The sequence below is a fragment of the Octopus bimaculoides genome, chromosome 15 (assembly GCF_046866305.1).
Source record: "Octopus bimaculoides isolate indiv1 chromosome 15, ASM4686630v1, whole genome shotgun sequence".
NCBI classification, from domain to species: Eukaryota; Metazoa; Mollusca; class Cephalopoda; order Octopoda; family Octopodidae; genus Octopus; species Octopus bimaculoides.
In genome coordinates this window covers 10,555,097-10,580,063 of record NC_142942.1, presented here as the reverse complement: position 1 = coordinate 10,580,063, position 24,967 = coordinate 10,555,097, and the positions used below count along the sequence as shown (strand labels likewise).

Sequence of the window (24,967 nt, the reverse complement as noted above, 5' to 3'; positions counted from 1 at the left end):
ATGAGTTAATAAAAGAACCTTTATGGCAGAATTCTCAACTAGTGAGGATATCCCTCTGAGGCCATCTTAAACATTATAGACCCCCAGGCAAATCAATGCATTGGGCTTTATTTTATTGATGGTAAACCACAGCATACAGATAAGAATTGGACCTCTCTAGACCTGAGAGGCCTCTGGATAACTGCCCAACGAACCTATACCTTAAAACAGCTCTTCCTCCATCCTGTGGAAATGAGCACCAAAGTTTAGGGCTCCGAGACTTGAGCTATAGTATTACTTCCTGTAAATAAATAACATTGTGATATTTTTTCTTGTTATGTTCTTGATTATTCCTATATAGTGTAAAACCAAACTATTGGCATATCTTTAAAATCATTCTATTTCAAAGACTGATTTCACTAGTCTTGTAAAACAGGTAAAGGAGCCTTAGTCCTTTAGAGACCTGTAATATCCACAATCTTGAATCTCAGTTCCTTGTGGTTTTGAAAACTTTAGTACTTTTATGTGAACTACCTTCTGGTGAAATAACAGCCAAGTTTCTATTGTCACATCCTACATTCTTAAAGAACATCTTATGATGCATTCCTGCATCATTATATTCATTCATTTTTCTATGCTGTCATGGGTTGGATGGTTGTCGCAGTCTGCTGGTTCTTATTTGGAGTTACTGTCCTCTTAGAGTGTTGACCTGCAATGTAGCTTGCGGAGTCCATGGCTTAATTGACATTCCATTAAAATTTTTTTTCTTTTGTATTGTATTTGTCTGGGTGCATTGTATTTGTACCACTAGCATTAGATGTTAGATATCCAGTGCAGGCCAGACAAAAGAGGCACCCTCCCCTCTATATTGGAACTGTTCTTACTCAGTCATTGACCTTTTGGATGAGTAGACTGCAATGTAGCTGGCAAGATACGTTTTGCTCATATACTGCATACCCTTAAAGGTAGTATTTCCATGGGTGGAATTCCTTTTAATTATAGATCTACGCACTAGCAACAACACTGCCTCATTTTTACTCTTCTGACAGACAAGTTCTGATTATGTCTCTCAACAAAATGATCTGTAGTAGGACGGTCAAACAGCTGTCAAAACAATATGCACAATTGCACTAGCAAAACATTTTTTCCACCCATACCAGCGCCAAGAGAGATGAATGTCAACACAGCTAAAAGAAAGTTATTCTTTTAAGTTTTAAACTTCAGAATGTACATTGCTTCTCTTTTTTTTTTATATATTTTATTTTGCTTTCTTATGAAACCCAGAAACATCATTATAATTTTGTGTGTAGGTGTTTAAGTACGCCTTTGTGTGTGCTGTCTATCCTGGCAATTATATTCACTGAAATTGTTTAAGGTTGTGCTGTAATCTAAAAACTGACCACACCTATGCTAGACATTTCTTTCTTTTTCTTTTTTTCTCAAGTATTATTCATAATAGTGAAACTGTTAGCTTCTACTTGAATCACTTCTATACATTTGCCCCCCCCCCAACGCGCGCGCGCGCGAAATATCAGAGCCAACTCTTTGTACTTAAACCCACAGAATGTAAGGATAAAGATTAAAACCATATATTTGAAAGAAGGTACATACTGCTTGTATGTACCATCTTTCCAGCTGTCTCTTATAAAAATCTGATATGTTAGCTGCATTCATTTATATATCTTAGGGATACTTTGCATTCAAGAAATGCCACTGTCGTACGTATGCATGGGTGCAGCATAAGATAGTAAGTTCATTTCTCAAACTGGGCTGTACACTGGGCCCTGGTACAAGAAATTTTGTTTCCTATCACTTCTGTCTGCTCAACTGCAAAGGAGTACCAAGGGAATGCTGATGCAGTCCCCCACCTCTCTCTCCAGTTGTCATATCCTTGGTGTTCTGAGTCAAGGATGGAAAAGCAGAGTGTGTCTGTCATTACCAGGAAAGACATTTTTTGTTGACTAATTTCATTAACACAAATTAGCACAACACTAACACATTTAAAAAAAATTCTTTCTGGGTACTGGCTGCTTGACGGTTCTAGTTATTTGAGTTCTGGAGCTCTTTTATAGCTATTGATCAGCAGAAACTTCACAACATTATTCGAGTTATAAGGTATGGACACTTTAGTATGATCAGTCTCAAGCAGGATGGTATTAAAAAAAAGGATTAATCAACTCAAGGCTCTTTTTAACTTCAGGAGGAAAAGTTTGAAAACAATTTCGTTCTGCTTTGCTAAGATTTTCTTGGCACCTCTGACTCCTCTTTATATAATTGATTGTGGTCTACAGATCTCATAAAGCATATGCATATGCTTGTACACTGAGTAGGCCTATGTGTTGTAACTGGTTTATATTAAAGAATAAAGACATTGTGAATCGGAGTCAGTTGGTATAGTTTAACTGACTCCAGCTACCCCATAATTGTTTCTGACTCCAACTCCATGACTGACTCCACAGTGCAGGGGCTTGATTTGACTAAAATTCCTCAAGATGGTGCCCCAGCATGGCCTCAGTCTAATGATTGAGACAAGTAAAAGATAAAAGAGCTTGAAGTCATTTGCTCATTGTGCCATATGGTAGGATTGAAACTGGGACTTCATCATTGCAAAGTGTATTTCTTAGCCATTGCCTATCTATTCATTTCCTATAGAAACTAATCTTATTCCTGCTTTAAGTGTTATATGACTATTGAGGACTTCTGAGGCATTCATTACCAAATGGTGTGTGTGTGTGCATTTATGAGGGGAAACTAAACCTCAAATGTATGTAAAAATAGCAATTTTGAAAGCAACTGATTTGAAATTTACATTTTTCCTGCCATACATGCCATTCACATGCTAGTTTCTTTTCTTTCTTTCTTTCTTTTTTTTTTTTTTTTTTTTTTTTTTTGCTGTGAACATTTTACACATGAATTTTTATAACTTCATTATTCAACTTAAATGCTCGTTGACCTTTCTGCCCAGTATTGTATATTCAAGGTGGGTCTGGATCTGCTTTGTTCATTGATGTTGGAAGGACGAGTAGTCTTAACGGTTTATTCCTGAATGTGTTTCGTTTTACTAAGCTTAAGCACTCTGTGTATGCCTACCCATTTATGTAATTCTTCCATTGAATGTGTGTTTCTGTGTCTGTTCAGCCAGTTTTACTAAATCTTCAATTTATTTTGCCCTTTTATTTTTGTCTTCCTGAAAATAAATGTCATGTGTCTAGCCATTCTGATTTCATTCTGGTAGCAGTGAGTAGTTATAGTGTTTACCCATAAAGCTACAGTCACATGTACATTATCATTAGTATTATTATTGTCATCATTAAGGTGGTATGCTGACAGAATTGTTACTGACTCATGTTCTGAGTTCAAATTCCACCAGGGAAGATAAAATAAGCACCTGTCAAATACTGAAGTCAGTGAACAACCCCCCCTCCCCTCAAAATTCCTGGCCTTGTACTGGAATTAGAATTATCATTCAAGTAGCAAGCTGGTGGAATTGTTAGCACATGGCATTTCTTCTGACTTAACGTTCTGAGTTCAAATTCTCCCTGGGTCAGCTTTGTCTTTCATCGCTCTGGGGTTCATAAAATAAATACCAGCCAGGTATTGGGCTCAAAATAAATTGACTTGTCTCCTTCCCTTCAAAATTCCTGGCCTTGTATTAAAATTAGTACTATTATTATTAAAGAGGCGATGGAATGATAGAAACGATGAAGTGCTGGGGTTTCATCTTTCTATACTCATTACGATTGTTGTTCATCCCCCCCCCCCCACATATATATATATATATATATATATATATAAAATCGCACACACCATCGCGTCATCTGCTTGTGTTTAATTCAATCATGTCCTTCCCTATTCCACTTCAAATTTGGCTTCATGCCTATGTGAGAAACTTTCTTTTCATCTGACTCATATATTTTTAATCTTCCTTTTTAGTAACCATAATTTTCTGCTATTCACATAATTTTAGAAGTAATTATTCCTAATTTATTAGGTGAACATTTTAGTTATTTTCCTGTTTTATTTATTTTTTTTGTTTTATCATTATTTTAGTTTTTGAGTTCAACCAGTTTTTCTTCTTCATTGATAAAACCTTGTTATCCAAGACCTAGAGGGAGCATGGGAATGAAAATGAGGTACTTTGAAGTACTGTTTCTCTTTATAGTTGTCTTTTTATTACAATCCTTTTTGTCACGAACAGGATATAAAACCTATAAGGTCATAGTACATTCGTTTCAAATTTTAGCACAAGGCCAGCAGTTTCAGGGAAGGGGTTACATTGACCTTATTGCTGAACTCCTTATTTTATCAACCCCGAAAGGATAAAGGCAAAATGACTGATGGGATTTGAACACTGTATGTAAAATCATACAAAATGCCATTAAGCATTTTGCTTTGTGTTCTTACTGTTCTGTCAGTTCACTGCATTAGTTCACAGTATATTGGCATGTACAATGCCTAGTCATTCCTTTTTCAGAATGCTCTCCCTCTGGAATTCCTTCTCTTCTCATGTCTCCCCTGCATCCCTCAGTTCAAGAGGAACATTAGTTGCATGTCTTAGAGGCCTTGCAAAGCCTATGGACATAGCTCCTTCCGTTCAACTGAACCATGAGGGTAGGGTTGCTGATCTTAAGCATAGAGCTGGCTGTGCAGTTATGAAATTTGCTTTCCAGTCATGTTGTATTGAGTTCAGTCCTATTGCAAAGCACCTTGGTTAAATATCTGTATTTCATAGCCCCGAGTCAAATAATGCCTTCAGTGAATTTAATGAACCGAAACTGTGCATCATCATTTGATGCTGGTGGGTTATCTGTCTTTCTCATTTCTTCATAACTGCCTTTGGTTTCTTTACATCCTTGTAATCTAGTGGTTCAGCAAAAGGTGATTGATAGAATAAGTACCATACAACTGTCTAACACATCAAGACGTGTTTATCAAATATGTTTATTGCTTAGACTGTGCTTTGCTGATGAGGTTCAAGACAGAAACAAGTCTGGAGTTGTCACTGTACCTTCTCAAAAACACTCACTTTTCATGATGAAAGGCAGTCAACCTTGGCAGAGTTTGAACTCTGAACATACAGATGAAATGTTGCTAAGCATTTTTCTCAGTGTGCTAACAACTCTGCTAGATTGCTGCCATGATGATAATGGTTTCAAATTTTTGCCACAAGGGCAGCAAGTTCATTGAGTAAGTTGATTACATCAACCCCAGTACTTAAATGGTACTTATTTTATTGACCCCCTAAAGGATGAAAGGTGAAGTTGACTCTGGCAGCATTTAAACTCAGAACATAAAGCCAGGTGAAATGATAATAGTAATAGTAATAATAATAATAATAGTAATAATAATAATAGTAATAATAGTAATAATAGTAATAGTAATAATAGTGATAGTAATAATAGTGATAGTAATAATAGTGATAGTAATAATAGTGATAGTAATAATAGTGATAGTAATAATAGTGATAGTAATAATAGTGATAGTAATAATAGTGATAGTAATAATAGTGATAGTAATAATAGTGATAGTAATAATAGTGATAGTAATAATAGTGATAGTAATAATAGTGATAGTAATAATAGTAATAGTAATAATAGTAATAATAATAATAACTACTTCTGGGCAGATCAATCTAAAACGACTTATCTAAGAGTCATTATTGTATTAATATTAAATTTTTTTTCACTTTTTTTATCCTTTGCACTATACTATGCACAGATCATTCAAACAAAAAAGAATTCGAAAATGGCCAAACCAGTCAAGTGGCTCATGGACTTTCGATTGTCACACACACACACACACAGGAAATTCCAGATCCACTGAGGTGTCTCTGGTTCAGCCAAATCCCACACTCGATCTGTTAGATATTTCTACTTCCTCTCTGTACTCTGAGCCCCTTTGACACATTTTCTGATGGTTCCTGCTTCGTATTTGACATTAGTGGAATATTTACCAGTCTTTCCTTGTAATTTAAGAGTTGAAAAGTTCATGTACCATTTTATTTCTTTTTTTTGTCCTTTTTATTTTTTCTTGAAGAACCAAGGCTTTGGGTAATGCAAGAAATTTGTTTTCCATTTTGATTTAATCTTAGTTTGTTGTTTTACTGAGATTATTAAACTTGTCACAGTTTGTTGTTTCTTAGCACCTAGATATGAATATTTGATATCTGCCAGTATCTGAAACTAAATATTGGAATATCTTTATTCTTTTACTTATTTCAGTCATTTTACTGTAGCCATGCTGGAGCACCACCTTTTAAAGGTTTTTACTTGAATTAGCCCCTCCCCCCAACCATCCTAGGACTTTTTTTTTAAGCCTAGCACTTATTCTGTCGTTCTTTTGCTGAACTGCTAAGTTACATGGATGTAATCACACCAACACTGATTGTCAGGTGGTGATGGTGGGACACACTCGCACTTGTACTCGCACAAATGACGGACTTCTCTCAATTTCTGTCTGCCATATCCTATTCACAAGGCTTTCGTTGGTTGGTTGGCCTGAGGTACCAACCAGCCTTGTCCAAGGTCCTGCACAATGGTATTGAACCAGGAACCATGTGACTAGGGAAGCGAACTACTTGCCATGTCTGTGCCTGATTGAAACAAAAGATAAAAGATGTACGTAAGTGGCCTAACCAACTTCAACCATGATGTGCACATGCGTCTGCACACACACACACACACACACACACACACACAGACACAGTTTTATTTAGACTAGTAGGCTTTATAAACCTGGCCTTTTAGTTTCTAATGCAGTGTTTCAACAGTCTTAACTGACATCAAAGCTTGAGAAACTGCTAATTCATCATCCATGGCTCGAGCACAACCTCTAACTTTGTGTTTGGGTTCATTTCAGTGCATTCAGAGTGTATACGTACACCTTTTTAGACTTACACATATCTCTTTATATTATCAAATTGTAGTTAACCAGTCGTGCTTTATTCTTCCACTTTCATTTCTTTATTATTACAAGAACACACACACACACACACACATATATATATATATATATATATATATATATATATATATGTATGTATGTATGTATGTATGTATGTATGTGTATATGTATGTATGTATGTGTATATGTATGTATGTATGTATGTGTATATGTATGTATGTATGTATGTGTATATATATGTATGTATGTATGTGTATATATATATATATATATATGTGTGTATATATATAAATACTTTCTTTTTATATTACCACCCACGATATTATAATATTAGCTAATATTAAGCAATTACACTAATATTAATTAATATCAAGGTGGGTTGTTGGTTTATTTATTTTTAATTTTCTGTTTATTTTTTTTCTTTGCAAATAAAATTTTATTTCCTTTCCATGTCTTTTAAATAGGAGTGGACTTCATGCAATTGATTTTATTTATTTATTTTCTTTCTTTTTTTTTTTCGTTTCCTCTGTGTACATTCCTTGTCAAAATTGATCTAAAACAAGACTAAACTGTTCATATCTAATCTCTGCCCATCCACCCCCACGCCCACCCCCAACTACTTTATAACTCATCCCCTATATCAAATTTCTTCTGCTGCTACTACCACCTAAGGATAATACTGTGCAAAGTCTTGCTTTCTTAACACTGGACAGATGAAATCTTACCTTATATGGAATTTCTGCCAGGGGTGAGACTCAGGGTGGGCAGAATAAATAAAACCTAAGCTAGCAGCAGACTAAGTTGGTGTCTGAACTATTTTTGTTTCTTTTTTTGGTTTTGTTTTTTCTTTTCTTTTTCTGTTTCTCTCTCTCTCCCCCTCTCTCTCTCTCTCTCTTCTGTTCACTGTTCACTCTCTCTCTATTCTTTTCATTTTACTCTTTTTTCTCTTCATGTCTCTCTCTCTTTCTATCTCTTTTCACATTTGTCTGTCTCTCTCTCTTTTCACATTTCTGTCTCTCTTTTCACATTTGTCTCTCTATTCGCATTTGTCTCTCTGTCTCCACTTTTCTCCCTCTCTCTCTTTCTCCCTCACTCTTTCTCCTCTCTTTTCTCTCTCTCTCTTTTCACTTTTCTCTCTGTCTTTCTCTCTCTCTCTCTCTCTCTCTCTCTCTCTCTTTCTTCATGATTTCCTGCTATAATTAGCCCAGCCTTTTCTGACAAACTGTTGACTTTTGTCATTGCTACTGCTGCCACTGTCAGCTGCTTTGGTTGTTGGGATGTTTGTGTGGGAAGGAGAAACAGTGTAGTGTGAAAATGTTGCTTTCAAAAACTCCACCTTCTTTTTTACTTTTTACATATTTTCTTTTAGGTATGGCAATAAAATAAATTCTAAAAAGCCATGCTAATGTATATAGTACAAGATAAATGGAATGACCTTACATGGAGAACCTCTTCTAAGAAATCAGCTTATGTAGTCCTCTCTATTATTTTTTCTCTTATTTTAATGCATTTAATAAACCCATTCAATTCTTTAATAGACTAAATATATGTAGTTCATGAGATTATTGTTCTCATATATTATTCAAACTATTGTGGTGTTTATATTATTCATCCACCCTTGCCATATTCTATAAAATAAATGCTTACATATTAAATTTGAAGTTGTTTAGTTAATATGGCATAGATTATAATTCACCTTTATTATGTTTGTATTTTACTATCTCCCCCCCCCCCCCGCCATTTATCCTTGAACTGTAAATATTTTGACTGCGAAGTAGTGCTACTGCTTTACACAGATCTTATTGACTAAGTTTACATAATTTCACATTAAATTAATTAGATGGTTGATCAGCAAAGCTTCTGTGTAGGATCAGTCTTGAACATTTTTTAAATAAATGATTCAGAGATGCCATCTACAAGGAAAAAAAAAAGATTATAAAAGAAAACAATAGCTAACACATTTAATGCAGGGAGTATTAAGTTAATTAGAAATAATAATTATGTGGTCAGCAAAAGACAAGAACAAATCAATGACTAATATTTTTTTTTTTTAGTTTTTTTTTGTTTTCTGTTCAAGTACAGGGAAACAATTTGAGATATGTTTGGGTATTATTCTGACCCAATCAGCTTGACATAGCCGTCAAACTATTCAATGAATTGTACATACAGGCATGTCTATGTAGTTAGTGTCACTATGAGACTATATTGTTTCAATTCCATTGTATAGCATCTTGGGCAAACAGTTTCTACTGGCCTCGAATTCATCTGTTCCTTGTGACTGAAATTTGGTAGATGGAAATGCTACAGAAATGCATTGTATTTGTGTTTTTGTATTTCTTCATATTGACACTGTTTGGGCAGCGGTGGCATTTGTCCCAAAATTAGATGATATTTTCTACACTTGCCCCATAAACAATAAAACTGAGGTTAGGGTGGAATCAGAAAGGGCATCTAGCTATAGAATACTCACAAAATTTCATCCAGATCATACCAGAATGGAAAAAAGTGAAAACCAGAAGTAAATTGATGACAATGAATATCTGCTGATGGATTACATATTTGAACCCACCATTAACATCTAGTGTATCTGGGCATAGGGTTGTTGCTAGGGAGAGTGAGAGAAACAATGCAGAACAATTCTGCATTAGTGGTTGGTGTTAAGAAGGGCTCTAGAAACCAAAATAGACTATAGAACCTGGTGTGGCTCCTGGCCTTACCAGCTTCTATGAAACTGTCCGACCCATACCAGCATGGAAAATGAATGTCATATGCTGATGATGTTTCCTTAGCAACAGCACTCTCTCTCTCTTTCTGAGATGAGATTGGTTGTTAGACTTGCCACTTCTCATGGCATTTCAATTTATCAAACTATTCTCTGACCAAGCACCGTTGTTGTTGTTGCTGCTGCTTTGTACAGGATCAGGTTTTATCTTTCAATGGTTGCTAGTTGTTGTATATAACTGGGCTGTGTATCCTGGAGACTAAATGAGATACCATCTGCATAAGCTATAATTATGTTAGTGTTAACATATGTAATTCAAGACTATTAAAATGCAAACTAGAAATAGAGGAAAAGAAGAAAAACAATAACAAAATTAACCATTGACTGATTTTAAATTTGACAAGCATGGGAGGTAATTCCAAACACATTTCAGCATATTGTACCTCTTCAGTGAGGCTTAAATGTCACTTCATTTTTGTATCTGGTTAGCAAGATGCCTGATGTAATTATGTCTGTTGAAACAAATTTTGTGTCTAGGGAGTCTTAGTGCCTTGATATAACACACTCACCAGTTCAATTTCCATTTATCTATTTTATTTTATTCCAGAAAGCATTTTTGTCACTGTTTTTGTTAAAAAGGTATTGATGGGAGAATTTTTAATTGCACAATGATTGGTATGGAAAGACTGAAATGAAATATTAGTTGATTTGTACAGTGCTACATTAATTAATGCTTGCTTGTAGCATTGTATACTTAGTTGCACTGCGTGTGTGACTGAATTATTTGACTTGTATACTTCTCAACATAATCCCAGTAAGCTGAGGACTTGCATGTACTGTGAGTGTGCGTGACAATTGATACAAATACACCGTATTGATTTCATTAGCAATGAAAGCAATATAATTTTAGTCAGACTAAATACAAGAGTGACTGTTAATTAAAACAGAGGTAAAACTTTCTTTGTTTATTTTTCTATTGTTACAGTTTCAGTGATTTCCAAGAAAAAATTTTGTTGAAAGTGTCAAAATTTTTAGTGTCGGAGCAAATACTCAAATACTTTGCCATTTTTGTTCCAGCATTTTATATTATAGTTCAGATCCTGATTAAATCAATATCCCTTCTCATCCTTATGGGGGTCAATAAACTGATAAAATAATTCAGTATATACAATTGAGGCAATATTTAAAATAGCCACTTACGTATCATACTTAATGTATACATACTTATGATAGGCTATTACTGCAGTAGCTGTCTTCAGATAAATACTACAGTAACTGGCCCATCAACAATTTACATACATTATGATACATCATATGGTTATTTTGATCAAATAAAATAACCAGTTCAGGACAGTGAACTTGTTAGAGCACAGAACAAAATGCTTTGTATTTTCTCTATTTCTATGCATTCTGGTGTCAAGACAGGTGTGGTGAACTTGTCTAAATCATACCAACAAGATGGTATCTTGCGTTAAGAGTGGGGGTGGCAGGGAGAGAAAAAAAACTGAAGGAAGACAGTGGAGGAAATTAGTTTTGCATTTTCCCATGAAAATTCTATGAGGAGCACATAGCAGTTCATTTGTCAATGAAGTCATCAGGTCAGACTTTCAACCTGATAACATAAGGAAGTAGGAAGTGTAACTAATAAATTTTTTTTTTTTTTTTTTTTTGAAAAAAAATCACAAAGAAAAATAGTTGCTCTTCAAATGATACATATTTCTAATCTCATCGAGGTGGAGGAGGACTGTAATCACGATTTTCTCGTATCAATTTATATTAAAAATCATGGCAGTTAATTTATTTCTAATATGTAATATTTTTTTGTAGCAAGTAGGTTGTGACCATGTTGGTGCATTGTGATATAGAGCTTTATTTTAATTATTTTTTTCTTTTCTGGTGATGTAGGAAGCGCTATATGGATTTTGCAAAAATATTCCCTCTGATTCTATTTATACATTCCATACATCAGTGTTTTTCAGTCCTCTATCTTGTCAGTTATATGGCAGTAACACTAAGGTTTTAAAAAATAAATTCTTATAACTTCTGATACTTGTTGTCAGCTGTGGTGTTTAACCCCAGATCAATCTTCATTCAACAGATCTTAATCAAAGACATTCCAATCACAGTAGTTCTACTTTTGTATATGTTGGACATTATTCACTACGTCCCACTTTGAGTCCAATTCTTGTCAAGGTCAGCTTTACCTCTCGTCCTTCCAGAATTGACCAGTCTTACGCTGCAATCAATGGTATTAACCTCTCCACCCACCTCAAAATTGCTGCTCTTGTGCTTAAATCAAAACTCATTATATATTAGAATTCTGCCACTTTGCATAAGTAGTAACAGTTTAACCTCTTTTATTCTGGTAGATTATCCATAGAGCATAGCCATTTGTTCGATTATTGAAGAATTCCAAACAAGAATACTTAGTGTTTTGAAATTCTACACTGAAGAGAAGTAAGTCTTACTCTGAAAGTTGTACATTTAGTACAGAAAATTCCTAAAGCTGATAGGCTTACAGTTTTAGTAATATTGTTGTAATCTGTCATCTCAATTTCTTCAAAATATGCTACTTGTTTAGGGAATTTTAACAATGACAAGAGAAGGAAGCAGTTACTACATGTATTCACATTACATGGTTTTTCTAGGGTTTTTTTTTTTTTTTTAAATTTTTTTTTTTACAAATTTGAAAATAAATCCTAGATATATGTTGGGATTTTTTTGTTTGTTTTTACTAAGAAAAGTAAACAAAATATTTAGTTAGGTATAGGGCTATGTAATAATTGTTTCTATTATAGGCACAAAGCCACCAGTTTTAAGGAGGGTCATTTGATTTATCAATCCTGAAAGGATAAAATTTGTGGCGGCAGGAATTTGAACTTGGAATATAAAGAGCTGGAAGCATTTTCTTTGCACTAACGGGTCCACCAGCTCACTGCCATAGTAGTGATGACTTCAGGAGAGATGCATGACCTGAAATGTAGGCAAGGGAGTTAGTTGATACCATCAACCCAGTTCATGACTGGTACTTTTATATCATTGACCCTGAAAGGATAAAAAGCAAAATTGTATTCAGTGATTTGAAATCAGGGATTTAAAGACTCAAGACAATTACTGCTAAGCATTGTCTGACACTCTAAAACCTCCACCAAAATTATAATTCTGATGAATGTATGGTGTAAGTGAGGGGGGTTATAGGATCAAAAACATTGTCATGGGAATATATTTTGTATGGTAATGAATTCTATCATTGACATAAGGCTACAAATGTCGAAAGATGGGTTTGGTTAATCAAATCTCTCCCACCATACACCCACACCATGCCAGCACGCCCACTCAGTTTTTGACTGCTGTCTAAAATGGATTACGAGATATTTAGGGTGTAAAGCTGTGGTTCTCAACCATTTTTTAAATCTAGGGACCCATTTCATTACTATTTTATTCCAGTGGACCCCCGTAGCCAAACTTCTTCCAAAATTTCTATTTTATTTTTTACACACTAACTTGTGGAGGTTGAATTATGTAAAATGTTAAAGAAACCTAGCTGTTTCTTGCAATATATATATATATATATATATATATATATGGGAGAATATACAAATAATAACAACAGACGAGGACAGGTGGTGTAAATAACAAAAGGATATATTAGTATGACGCTCGGGAATACGGAAAGTCTTTGACGTTTCGAGCTACGCTCTTCAACAGAAAGAATACGGAGACAAGGAGAAAAACACGGAGAAAAAAATACATCTTAGGCAAAAATTTTTTTCAGGGACCCTTAGAATATTATTGTGGACCCCCAATTTACTATTTTGTTGTGTGGACCCACCAAAACTCTTACATGGGCCCTTCGGGGGTGGGGGCATATGGACCCCAGCTGAGAACCACTGATGTAAAGTAATCTGCAGCAACTGTTGTCGTAGCCTGGTGTCCCTGATACAAGTCACGGTAGTTTGTAAAAACATGAAGAATAACAAAATGACTCAAATCTACTTTTCATTTTGGTCTTTTCATAAGTTCTTCCTTTCGGTTATCAGAATTGCAGACATCCAAATTAGGATTCTGGTTGATTATTTTGTCTTGGACTACAATTCTTTTTTTTTTTTTTTTTTTTCCTTAAGTAAATTGTCATGGGAACTCATTTGTGTTTTAGTTGAAGACTGAATATTTGGATTCTTCTACACTATAATTAAGCTGCCATAGTCAATATTTGTTAATTCCCTGTTGGTTTTTATTTTTTCTATCCTTGTAATCACATGTTTACTCTCTATGATATTTGAGCAAAATAATTTAAAATCCATTGATAAAATCTTTAATGTTTTAGTATTTGTGACTTCCAAAGAATATAATCTTTTATATGTATTGAGAACAAATACAAAAGATCTTTTTTTATTTTTTGGGGGGGAGGGGGGACTTTTTTTGCTGATTATTAAATAACAAAAAAACTGTAAACAAAGTCTGAAAAATATATCCAAAAGCTAGGCTAAACTTCTAATTTCTACAATTATTACATTATCATTTAGTGTCCACATTCCATTACTGGCATTGATTGGATGGTTTGACAGGATCTGATAGGTTGGAGGACTTTGTCAAGTTCCTGTATCTATTTTGGCATGGTTTCTACTGGTGGATTCCCCTCTGAATGTCAACCACTTTACAGAATGTGCTGGGTGTTTTTCCATGTTGCTCAGGATTAATGTGATTGACACATAATCTGCAAGATAAAACCCTTTGAGTGGAGGGTACAGAATTGAGAAAAGTGGCTTATACCACTATTTTTAATAATTAACAAAATCTTTTTAAATAACTGTATAAAATTTGTCTTTCATGGCTCGATTCAATGATTGACCCAGAACTACATAATAAGACTTGGAGGAATTTGATTTTTGATTGATGTGGCTGACATTTTGGCTAAGTTATTCTAAATCTTTGTTTATAATACCATGACTATTTTGGAAACTTGTCATTGTTTATATTTTCAATTATGATTTTAATAAAAGCATTGTGAAAATTTTTGAATTTTTTTAAGATTCAGTATTTGACTGTTAACATGTATATTAAATTTGAATTGTTTATTTAATTTTTCAGACAGTGGTGATATTGTTGATCAGAAGCTTAAGCTGATTTTGGGTCTAATATGGACTCTTATTCTTCACTATTCCATCTCGATGCCTATGTGGGAAGGGGAAGAACCAGCACCAGGTGCTGGAGGTCCCACTCCTAAACAAAGGCTTCTTAACTGGATCCAAGGCAAATGTGGAGATTTGCCAATTAATAACTTCACTACCGATTGGAACGATGGCCGAGCAATTGGTGCTTTGGTTGATGCTTGCGGACCAGGTAAAGTACAATACAATTTTTTTAAAAAAAGATATTTTAGGTAGCTATTACATTTGTTTTTTTTCCTAACTTACCAAAGCTAAACATGGGGCAATACCACAACCAATGCAGTTTGTCCAAGGAGTGCTTACTCTGTTAGGAGGTACAAGCACTCACACATGTACACACATAACGTCTGCCTACTGTTTCTAAAGGAACCTTCCAGTTTCATCCATAAATGGAAATTTGAATTTCTGCAGAAAATTGTAATGTTAAGAATAACTCAACAGAATTCAAACTTTAGTAGAATCATATCGAGGAATTGTAACAGTTGTAGTGGTGATGGCTGTATAGAAGTCAGTGTGTAATATTTACGACTTGGTCTTGATTCTAACGTTTATTTTCACTAAAGTAGGCATAAAAATTTCCGAAAGGGAACTTCTGGCTAACTGACGTACAAGTCAGTAAGTGAGCCTCTATGCACTCATTCAGTTTTCTCGAAGAAATAACAGCCAGATCTCCCTCAACACAATCGTCTTCATAATAAATGAGCAAAATTGTGACGATCACAGCTGGGTCATCTTTGACCATGGGTTTACCGAAATGAGGTTAACCTTTGGCAAAAAACTTATTTATCAATGTATATATCTTGAACTTCACCCAGATTTAACTTTCTTTCCTCTGTGAAGTCGGAAAGAAGTCAAAACTAGACATAAAGTTCTTTAAACTACAATTGTTTCTTGTTTGTTAGGTATTATTTCATACTTAATTGACTTTCTCATATTTTTTCTTTTAATTAGGTCTGTGTCCCGACTGGGCTGATTGGGCGCCTAAAAACAAACTGAAGAATGCGAAGGAAGCTATGGAAGCTGCAGAGAAATGGTTAGATGTGCCACAAGTAAGTTCATGCTCCCCGCCTCTCTCTCATTATTTATATATCGGTTTGGCAAAATATGTATCTGTTAGCATATTCAAGACAATATTCAAAGGTGATGCTTCTTGAAATGGTCAAAACCAGGTCATGTTCTATACTGGGTCTAAATTGGCTTAAATTCCACCAAACATTTCCAAGTGATAGCCTCGCATTGGCAGCAGTGTTATTGTGTAGGCCGTTGACTTGCTTATGTACAAGTATATCTTGGTGAAACCTTACTGGAGTAATCACATGGGTTACAAATACATAAAAATGAAGAGTGCACAAACCAAGAGGAGAGCTTCTGCCTGGTTGCATGACTTGCTAGAAATAACAACCAGGTCTCGAGTCGCATTTTTTTCTTTTTCGAAAATGAAGGCTACATTGAATAGGCAAAAAAAAGATGTGTTGGTCATGGTTGGAATGCCTTTGATCAAATGCCTGTGTTGTTCAGGACTGGACTGGATATTGATTAGCTGAGGATTGTTTTAAACGTGAACAGCGTTTGTGGCTCATCTCTTGCAGACAGAAAAAAAAAAAAACCTCATTCTTAAATTACAGGTAATATCTGCTGTGAACTTTGCTACCTGCTAAGTGATCCATGTATTAAAAATAAAATTTTTAAAAAAAACTGAGAAATGTGAAAACGGTTTTGATATATATATTACATAATAAAATAGGACATTGTGGAGTTATCATCTTACCTATCAGTTATTTTAAACAACAGTATGTACGGTCAGATTTGAATTGGGAAATTTGAGGTTTACATTGTGTAAAATTTTAAAATTACTACAGTGTTGAAGACATAATAATTCAGAAACAGACCAAAAACTGGTAACTTAAACATTTACTATTTGGTGTCAAAATTTTCATTGCACTAACTGCAGCTGTAGAACTGCATCAATGATCTGGTCTCAGTTGGTGCAGCAAAAATTTTGATACCAAATAAATGTTTAAGGGAAATTAAGCTTTTTTTTGTTTTGTTTTTTTTTAACTGTTTTCCATGGTGTAATTGTTACAGTTTCAACACAGTCTCAGATCGAACAACTTGCTGAACAATGCTTCTCTGAAATTCTAGATTATTGTAAATTTTCTGGTGTAAAAAGGATTTGTAATACTATGACATCTTCAGTAAAAATATTTACTCATGCTTTGTTTATTCTCTGTTCATCTACAGCTAATTAAACCAGCAGAAATGAACAACCCGAAGATTGATGAAATGAGTATGATGACGTATCTATCCCAGTTCCCCAACTGCAAACTGAATCCCCAAGCTCCCCTTAGGCCTCGTCTTAACCCCAATCGGGTGCGTGCCTATGGTCCTGGTATCGAACCTACTGGTAACACGAAAGGAGCCAAGACGTCGTTTACTGTGGAGACTTTTAGTGCTGGACAAGGAACTCTTGAACCACTTGTCCTCAATCCCAAGGGTCAGAAGGAGCCAGTGAGTAGAACTTTTCATTATTACTATTGCACTATTATTACTATTATCATTACACTTATTACAATTATCAAAGTGGCAAGCTGACAGAATCCTCGGCACTCTGAACCAAATGCTTGGTGGCATTTCATCCATCTTTACATTCAGAGTTAAAATTCTGCAGTCAACTTTTCAGGATCAATAAAATAAGTACCAGCCAAGTACTGGGGTCAACGTAATCAATTTGCCCCTTTTCCCAAAAACTGCTGGCCTTGTGCTAAAATTTGAAACCATTATTATTTGATTTTTTTATACATACAAAATCAAACTCTAGTTTCTAACTTTTCTATGCTTGCATGGTGTGGGTGATATCCATTGAGGCAAATTTTCTATGGCTGCATATTCTTCCTGTCACTACTCCCTACCAGTTTCCATGTAAAGTATTTTCCCCATGGCTGGACATGTAAGATTGGAAACGAGCACCACTCATATGACAGTAACTTTCATTTACAACTATTGTGATAATGAAGTAAGAATACATGCACACGAGCTTCTTTCAGTTTCCGTTTCTCAAATCCAGTCATAAATCCATTCACTTAGTTAACTTGAAACTACGTGACACTTGGTCAAGGTGCCACACTGAGTGATTGAACCTGATGCTACAGGATTGGGATGCAAAGCGGTTAACCACACAGCCTTGTCTGTATGCTTATAAGTATATATTTTTCAAATAAAAAGGACTTTATTGAAAATCGGTAGAAATAGTTAAAAATGTTATTTAATTTCAAGAGATTAAAATTTTATAAGTTTTTATTTTTTTACCATGCAAATTATTTTAAAATTTGGTTCTGATTAATGAATTGTTTTGTTTGCTCATCTTTTCAGTGTGAGGTTGTTTTCAACCAAGACAAACACCTCACGTACACTTGTACATACACTCCTAAAGTTGAAGGGAATTACAAGGTAATCATCAAATACTCTGGCAAGGAAATTCCTAAGAGTCCGTTTCCGGTTGCAGTTTCTGCTCCTGCTGGAGATCCCTCAAAGGTCAAAGCAGCTGGTCCTGGTCTGGAACCAGGAAATGTTGTGAGCGTAATGACTCACTTTACTATTTCTCTGAAAGGTAAGGTGTTTTTTTTCTTCCTCGCCACCTTCAAATTGTTTTTCTATCTTTGTGAAACATTGTACTTCAAACATTTTCATTGAAATTTTCTCTTTAAGTTTTGTTTGGAAATATTCCTTCAAAAATTTTATTGGAAATTTTCTTAAATATTTTAGAAATAAAAGAAAATTTAGATATATCCAATCACAAAATATTGTACTTATATCTCAATAACTTTTATCTTTGATAGATGCTGGAGAAGGTCCAGTGGATGTAGTCATCACAGATCCCTCTGGTAATCAAAATGCTATCAAGCCCAAGATCACTCGTCAGCCTGATGGTACTTACCGTGTAGAATATACACCTAAAGTGCCTGGAGTCCATACAGTTAGCATTGTCTTTTGTGGACAACCTATTCCACGATCCCCTATTTCGGTTACTATTTCTACTGGTGAGTTTTTTTTTGTTTTTATTTCTTTTTGTAACAATGCCAACAGCAACAAAAATAATTTTGCCTTTGAAGATACATTGCAGAAATGATAAAAAGAAAAGTATATTTTAACCTTTTTTTTTTTGTTTTTTTTAATTTAATAGCATCAAATGCAAAGAAATGTTATGCAACTGGTCGTGGAATCCAACCTAAAGGTATTAGAGTGAAAGACAATGCTGATTTCAAGGTATATACTAAAGGAGCTGGTGATGGAGAAATGAAAGTTACTATCACTGGACCAGGTAATTTTTTCTTTTTTTCTTTTTTTTTTTTTTTTTTTTAATTTTAAGTTTACATGAAGCCAGAATGGCTAGGACAGATTCTCAAGAGGAGAGAGGGATTGACCAAGACTTGTCTGGTCTTCATTATCAGCTGAGGATACTGGACCGATGTGAAATGAAGTTCCTTGCATCCACATACTAACCACTAGGCCTCACACCCTAATTATCAAACTTCTGTAATCTTTTAGATGTACTAATGAATTGGAAGATTAAAAAACATTTGATCCTTTAATCTGCTAGAAATAACAACCAAATCTTTTATAACCTACTGTCTTGAAAGGACTACATTATATGTAGTCCAAGATATGCTATGCCTGAGAAAAGGTTTAGATGATCATGTCTTCGTGACTGGAATTCTTGACTGCTCCAGTAGGGTTGACCTGTGGCTAGTCTCTGACAAATTATTAGGAAAATTGTGAATCAGCAATAACTCGTCTTGGTGTCCTGATGATGGTCATCAAGAATAACCCCTGGAAATTACTCTCAAGCCCCAAGATCTGTAGGGCTAATTATTTGGTTTTCATAACGTGAGTGACTAAAGTCCTAGGATTCGTAGGGCCAATTATTGTTACCATATTATATGACTGGCTGACTGAGATCTTCATGTTTTGCCTGAAGGGGATGCCAGTCCATTGCAAAGTTACTCATTTCCAGAATAAACTGGAACAATGTGAAATGAAGTGTTTTGTCCAAGAACACAAAGCACTGTGCCAATTTTGTTTTTGGTAATGTTTAAGATTTCTGTTGCAACTTTTTAGAATCTGTTTTATCTTAAACACTTGCAGCTATTACATGCCAATTCTTTTTAACATTATTTTAATTTTAAAACATCAGCTAAATATTAGATTTATTTTTCTTTTACCAGGCAATTCAAATGAACCGGTTAGTATTAAGAAACTTGATCCAACGACTTACGAGTGTGTTTACACCCCAAAACAGCCTGGTACTTACACTATCAATGTCACTTTTGGTGGCCAACACATCCCCAAGAGTCCATTCAAGGTTGAAGTTGGTCCATTCAAGTTGTCTAAGATTATAGCATATGGTCCTGGCTTGCATGGCGGAATGGTCGGCAAACCAGCAACATTTGTTGTGGAAACCCATGGTGAAACAGGAGCATTAGGTACGTGAAATTTTTTATTATATTTTTTTATTCTGGCATGATTCTCATTTTTTTTTTTTTGCCTTTTTATTATTTTCCTTTGCTATGTAGGATTGGTTGGTAATATTGCAAAAAATTTCTGTAATATATTGGGTCATGACTTGTATGATACCATATTTTTTTTTAAGAGCCCTAAAAATCTGGAACTTTGACCACACTTTGTGTCTCCAACATTGTCTCAATCTGATTCCTTTACAATCCTTTCTCACCTGTCACTTTTCTAATTTGCATCCCATGTCCATACGTGCACAGTTGTCTCTCTTGAATACTCTTTGATTTGTGGCTTTTATTAATGCTCATAAGAATATCATATCTCTCGACTATATTTTGCTCAAGAAAAAATACATTTTGATAGATGAGGGAAAGAAATCCAAGTATGTTCAGTTTTTTTTTTTTTTACCAAATACTACAGCTTACCAAAGATCTATAAATTTTTTATAATACCCTAAAATACTGATATCATTAACTTTTTAATTGGTTGATCTGCAGTAAGGGGTTGTACAGGCCTGCAAAAGTTGGGTTGCAGGTGGTTAGGTGGAATTCCAGAAGGGTCAGACCTTGAGGAAGGTTTGTTGATAGTATTGTATCTCAGAGACAAGTGGGCCCCACAATATAGACAAATGAGTCACTTGCATCACACAGCATCCTAACTATTAGGATTGTGAAATTATTGACCATTGTGCCTATTAGCTGAATTGAGGCCACAATGTCTCAAGTACGGCTAGACCTCTTCAGATGGTATATTGTAATAAATATAACCTTTAGAGCTGCTATATTTTGGTCATTCTCTTAGATTTCCTCTTTTGCTATATTACAACGTTTTTGGAACTGTTAATCCAACCATAATTGATTTCTTGATGGTTTCACTTTAACTTCTTGCATTTTGACATATTTCATTTTCTTATTTGTTAGAATTGAAAGATTTGAAGAAAAAATTATAATTTTGTCATTTTGAAGTAGGTAATCGAGCTCGGTGTTAACTCCTAACACTATATGTATATATAATTAGCTCATTAACATTGCAATTAACTAAGACAGATTTTAAGACAAAGCTTCATATAATGTACTCTGTTCAATGAAACCCAAGCACTGAAACCTTTTATATTTGTTTTGGACAGGTTTTTCAATTGAAGGTCCTTCCCAGGCCAAAATTGACTGCAAAGATAATGGTGATGGAACAGCTGATATCACTTATTGGCCAACAGCCCCAGGAGAATATGCAGTCCACATTCATTGTAATGAAGAAGATATTCCTAAATCTCCATATATGGCCCAGATTCAACCAGCTACTAAAGACTTTGATCCTCTCAAGGTGAGATATTATCCTCATTTAACATCTGTTTTCCATGCTGGCATGGGTTGGACGGTTTGACAGTGGGTGACCAGCTGAAGGGCTGTTCAGGTTCCATGTCTATTTTGGCATGGCTTCTACAGCTTGATTCCCTTCCTAATGCCAGCCACTTAAGTATGCTGGGTGTGTTTATGCAACACCAGTACAGGTGTATTAACACAGCACCGGCACAGGTGCTTTCTAAGTGGCACCAGCACCGGAAAGGACAAGCCTGTATGGGAGGCAGCGATTTTTACTTAGTTTGACAGGTTTTATCAAGTGTAGTAAGTCACATCCCCTGGTTCTTATCTTAATGCAATGACTCCTCCTTGGCCTTGTGGTTAATAAGTTCCCTTTGCAATAAAAGGTCGGAGTCCACTGCATAATACCTTAGCCAAGTGTTTTCTACCATAATTTTGGGTTAACCTGAAGCTTGTGAGTGAAATTAGGTAGATGAAAACTGTATTGAAACCTCATCTTAGTGACTCACAAGACACTTGAAGAAGGCTGGAGTGTACACAGCCAAAAATGTAGTGAAAGCAACAGTCAAGATGAAGACCCTAGTTTAATGTAGATAGTGTATGTAATAAATTCCTCATCTCAGAAATACAAATTTGTGACTATACTGAAACCCATTGGATGGATTGTACCCATTCAACGGTGGTGATTGATTATTTAATCCACTGTCTGACCATTAGGGACCTTTTAGCAGTGTTAACTCTGTTGCAAGCATTCAGACTAAATCTCAGAAGCTTTAGTAAAAATCAGGTGCCACTCTTCCTTCTTGATGAATTTTGTCTAACATTGAATGAATTCCCAATGAACACACATTTTGTAAAATAAATTAAAAACTAAATTATTTTATTTTTTTAGGTGGTTGCATTTGGGCCTGGCTTACAGGAAACTGGGGTCCAAGTTCAGCAGATGACTGAATTCACTGTTGATGCCAAGAAAGCTGGGAAGGCTCAACTGGACATTATTTGCCATGACGCCGATGGTAACCCCGTTAAAGTTGATATCAAAGACAACAAGGATGGCACTTACACTTGTAAATACAAGCCTTTGAAGAATGTCAAGCATGTCGTGTTGATTTCATATGGTGGTGTAAACATACCTAAAAGTCCTTTCAGAGTAAGTACCTCATAATTTTAGTTGATTTTATGGTGTGTGTGTGTGTGTGTGTATTCTCTTCCAAGATGGAGACTAGTACCAACATTCCATGTGGCTGGCTTGGCAATTGTTGAGAATTCACTGCATGAAACCAATGGTAGCCTTGCTAACTCACAAATAAAGAATATTTGCCAATGCAATGTTGAGCACTCATTCACCACTCTGTGTGTGTGTGTGTGTGTGTGTGTGTCTGTGTGTATGCATAACTGTGAATGTGTAGTTAAATGTTTTGATGATAGTCTTTCAATATGGTGTTGAGGTGTCAGAAATGGTAGTTTTGGACTAAATGTCTTGTAATTCCTCTGATTCTGTGTTCAAATCACACTAGTAGTTGTTGTGGTAGGAGGCTGATGTTGCCTTTTTTTGTCCTTCCATTGTCAATAAAATATTGGTCAAACATAGAGATGTGGGCAAGTTGCTATAATTGTCTGGATTTGCAGAACTAGGAGTGTTGGAGAAGAGTACTTTGCAGTATTTATTCTAGTGTTTTATGTTCAGAGTTCAAATTCTGTCTTAATCAGCTTCGCATTCCATTCTTCCAGGAATTATGAAATACAGTACCAGTATTGGGATATATGATCAACTGTTCCCTTGCCTTAAATTCAAAACCTTGTTAGAAATCCATACTGATTTGCATTCTTTCCTACATTGTGTCCTAAGCTATGTCTGTAATTTTGCTCGTGCTGATAAAACGAATACCAGTAATTTACCAGGGTAATTCAATTGACTGCTCGTTTTTCTTGTGACTTACTGCATGGCTCAGTTTAAACAGCAGCATCCTAGATCCTGGCCAACTTTTAAAGCAGAGATCACTACTCCAATGCAAGTTTTGAGTCAAGCGACTACAAAGTTCCCTCCCTTCTCACTTTTTTTTTTCTTTCTTGCACTGACCTAAGGATATTAAACCTAGACATCAGCTATATAATATCAATCTCACCTGTCTGAAAGGAAGGGGTCTGTAAAGCTCATACACTACCCCCATCATCCTCTGATTAACTTGTAAATAAGAGTTATTTGGCTCCATGCCAAAGTCAGAAATCCAGATGAATTGCTTTTGAATATTCACTTGATGTTACATCTGCTACAGTCATCATCATTTGTCAGTTTTATGTGTATTTTTTCCATATGAATAAAACTTCCAGAGGCTGTATTATTTTATGGCCAGATGCTCTCTAACTCCAGGCCTTCTTTTCAAGTTAGGTATTTAATTTCCATATCTCTGTACATAGAGCCACTAAGCTGCCTGACTTCGTGGAGTATAAACACATCACTGTAGCACAATGCATGCAAAAACTGATGTGCTTACCCACACATGCAAGCACACACACACACACAGAATTGTGTACAGTTCCTGTCAACTAAATTTCACACACAAGGTATAGGTCAACTCTAGACTTCAGTTAGACATTTGTCGAAGCTACCATGCAAGTGGGCTATCCAACTGCATACCATATGGTTGTGATTTGAAATTCTCAACTTCACAGCTTGGTCTGTGACTTCATCATCTTTTTTTTTTCCCCAAACATTAAATTAACATTTAAACTAGGCTCCCACATGTTGGTTACTGTTGATCTAGAACTTTACTCAGAACATCAACACACAGCACACACTTCTCACTTTAATAAAATTGAGTACCACTCTAATATTGCTTTCAAAACATGGCACAAGGCCAGCAATTTCAGGGGAAGATGTAAGTCAATTACATCAACCCCAATGTTCAACGGGTACTCATTTTATCAACCCTGAAAGGATGAAAGGCAAAGCCGACCTTGGTGGAATTTGAACTCAGTATGTAAAGATAGATATGTCACTAAGCATTTTGCCTGGCATGCTAACGATTCTGCCAGCTCACTGCCTTAAGTACCATTCTAATTCAGTCAGTTTAATTAACTAGTTATGCCCACTTCTTGTATTTGTGGCCTTTTACCTCTGGATATAAAGTAAAAACAATATTTTACTAAGGAAGTTCATAGTTCTTTTTAGACTAATTATTTTAATTTTCTTCTTTACAGGTTTTTGTCCAATCTCCTTCCAGTGTGAAGGTTTATGGACCAGGTGTGAAACCAGGTGTGAAAACTAACCAACCAACTCACTTCGTGGTTGACTGCAAAGAAGCTGGACCTGGTAAGAGAACATAGTTCTTATTATATATTCCAACCATTTTGTGTCATGG

At 35.3% G+C, this 24,967-nt stretch overlaps 1 protein-coding gene across 1 annotated transcript in view; it reads left to right on the top strand.

Annotated features, from left to right (window-relative positions):
• LOC106873618 (filamin-A) overlaps window positions 1-24,967 on the top strand; it is a gene marked incomplete at its 3' end in the record, with an annotated part of 130,135 nt that overhangs the window by 56,995 nt on the left and 48,173 nt on the right. Inside the window, exons 3-12 of the mRNA XM_089363411.1 lie at window positions 14,696-14,947; window positions 15,727-15,824; window positions 17,017-17,283; window positions 18,145-18,382; window positions 18,612-18,812; window positions 18,956-19,093; window positions 19,998-20,255; window positions 21,413-21,606; window positions 22,498-22,755; window positions 24,807-24,918. Coding sequence (XP_089219537.1) covers window positions 14,696-14,947; window positions 15,727-15,824; window positions 17,017-17,283; window positions 18,145-18,382; window positions 18,612-18,812; window positions 18,956-19,093; window positions 19,998-20,255; window positions 21,413-21,606; window positions 22,498-22,755; window positions 24,807-24,918 — 2,016 coding nt within the window. The remainder of the gene's footprint in view (window positions 1-14,695; window positions 14,948-15,726; window positions 15,825-17,016; window positions 17,284-18,144; window positions 18,383-18,611; window positions 18,813-18,955; window positions 19,094-19,997; window positions 20,256-21,412; window positions 21,607-22,497; window positions 22,756-24,806; window positions 24,919-24,967) is intronic.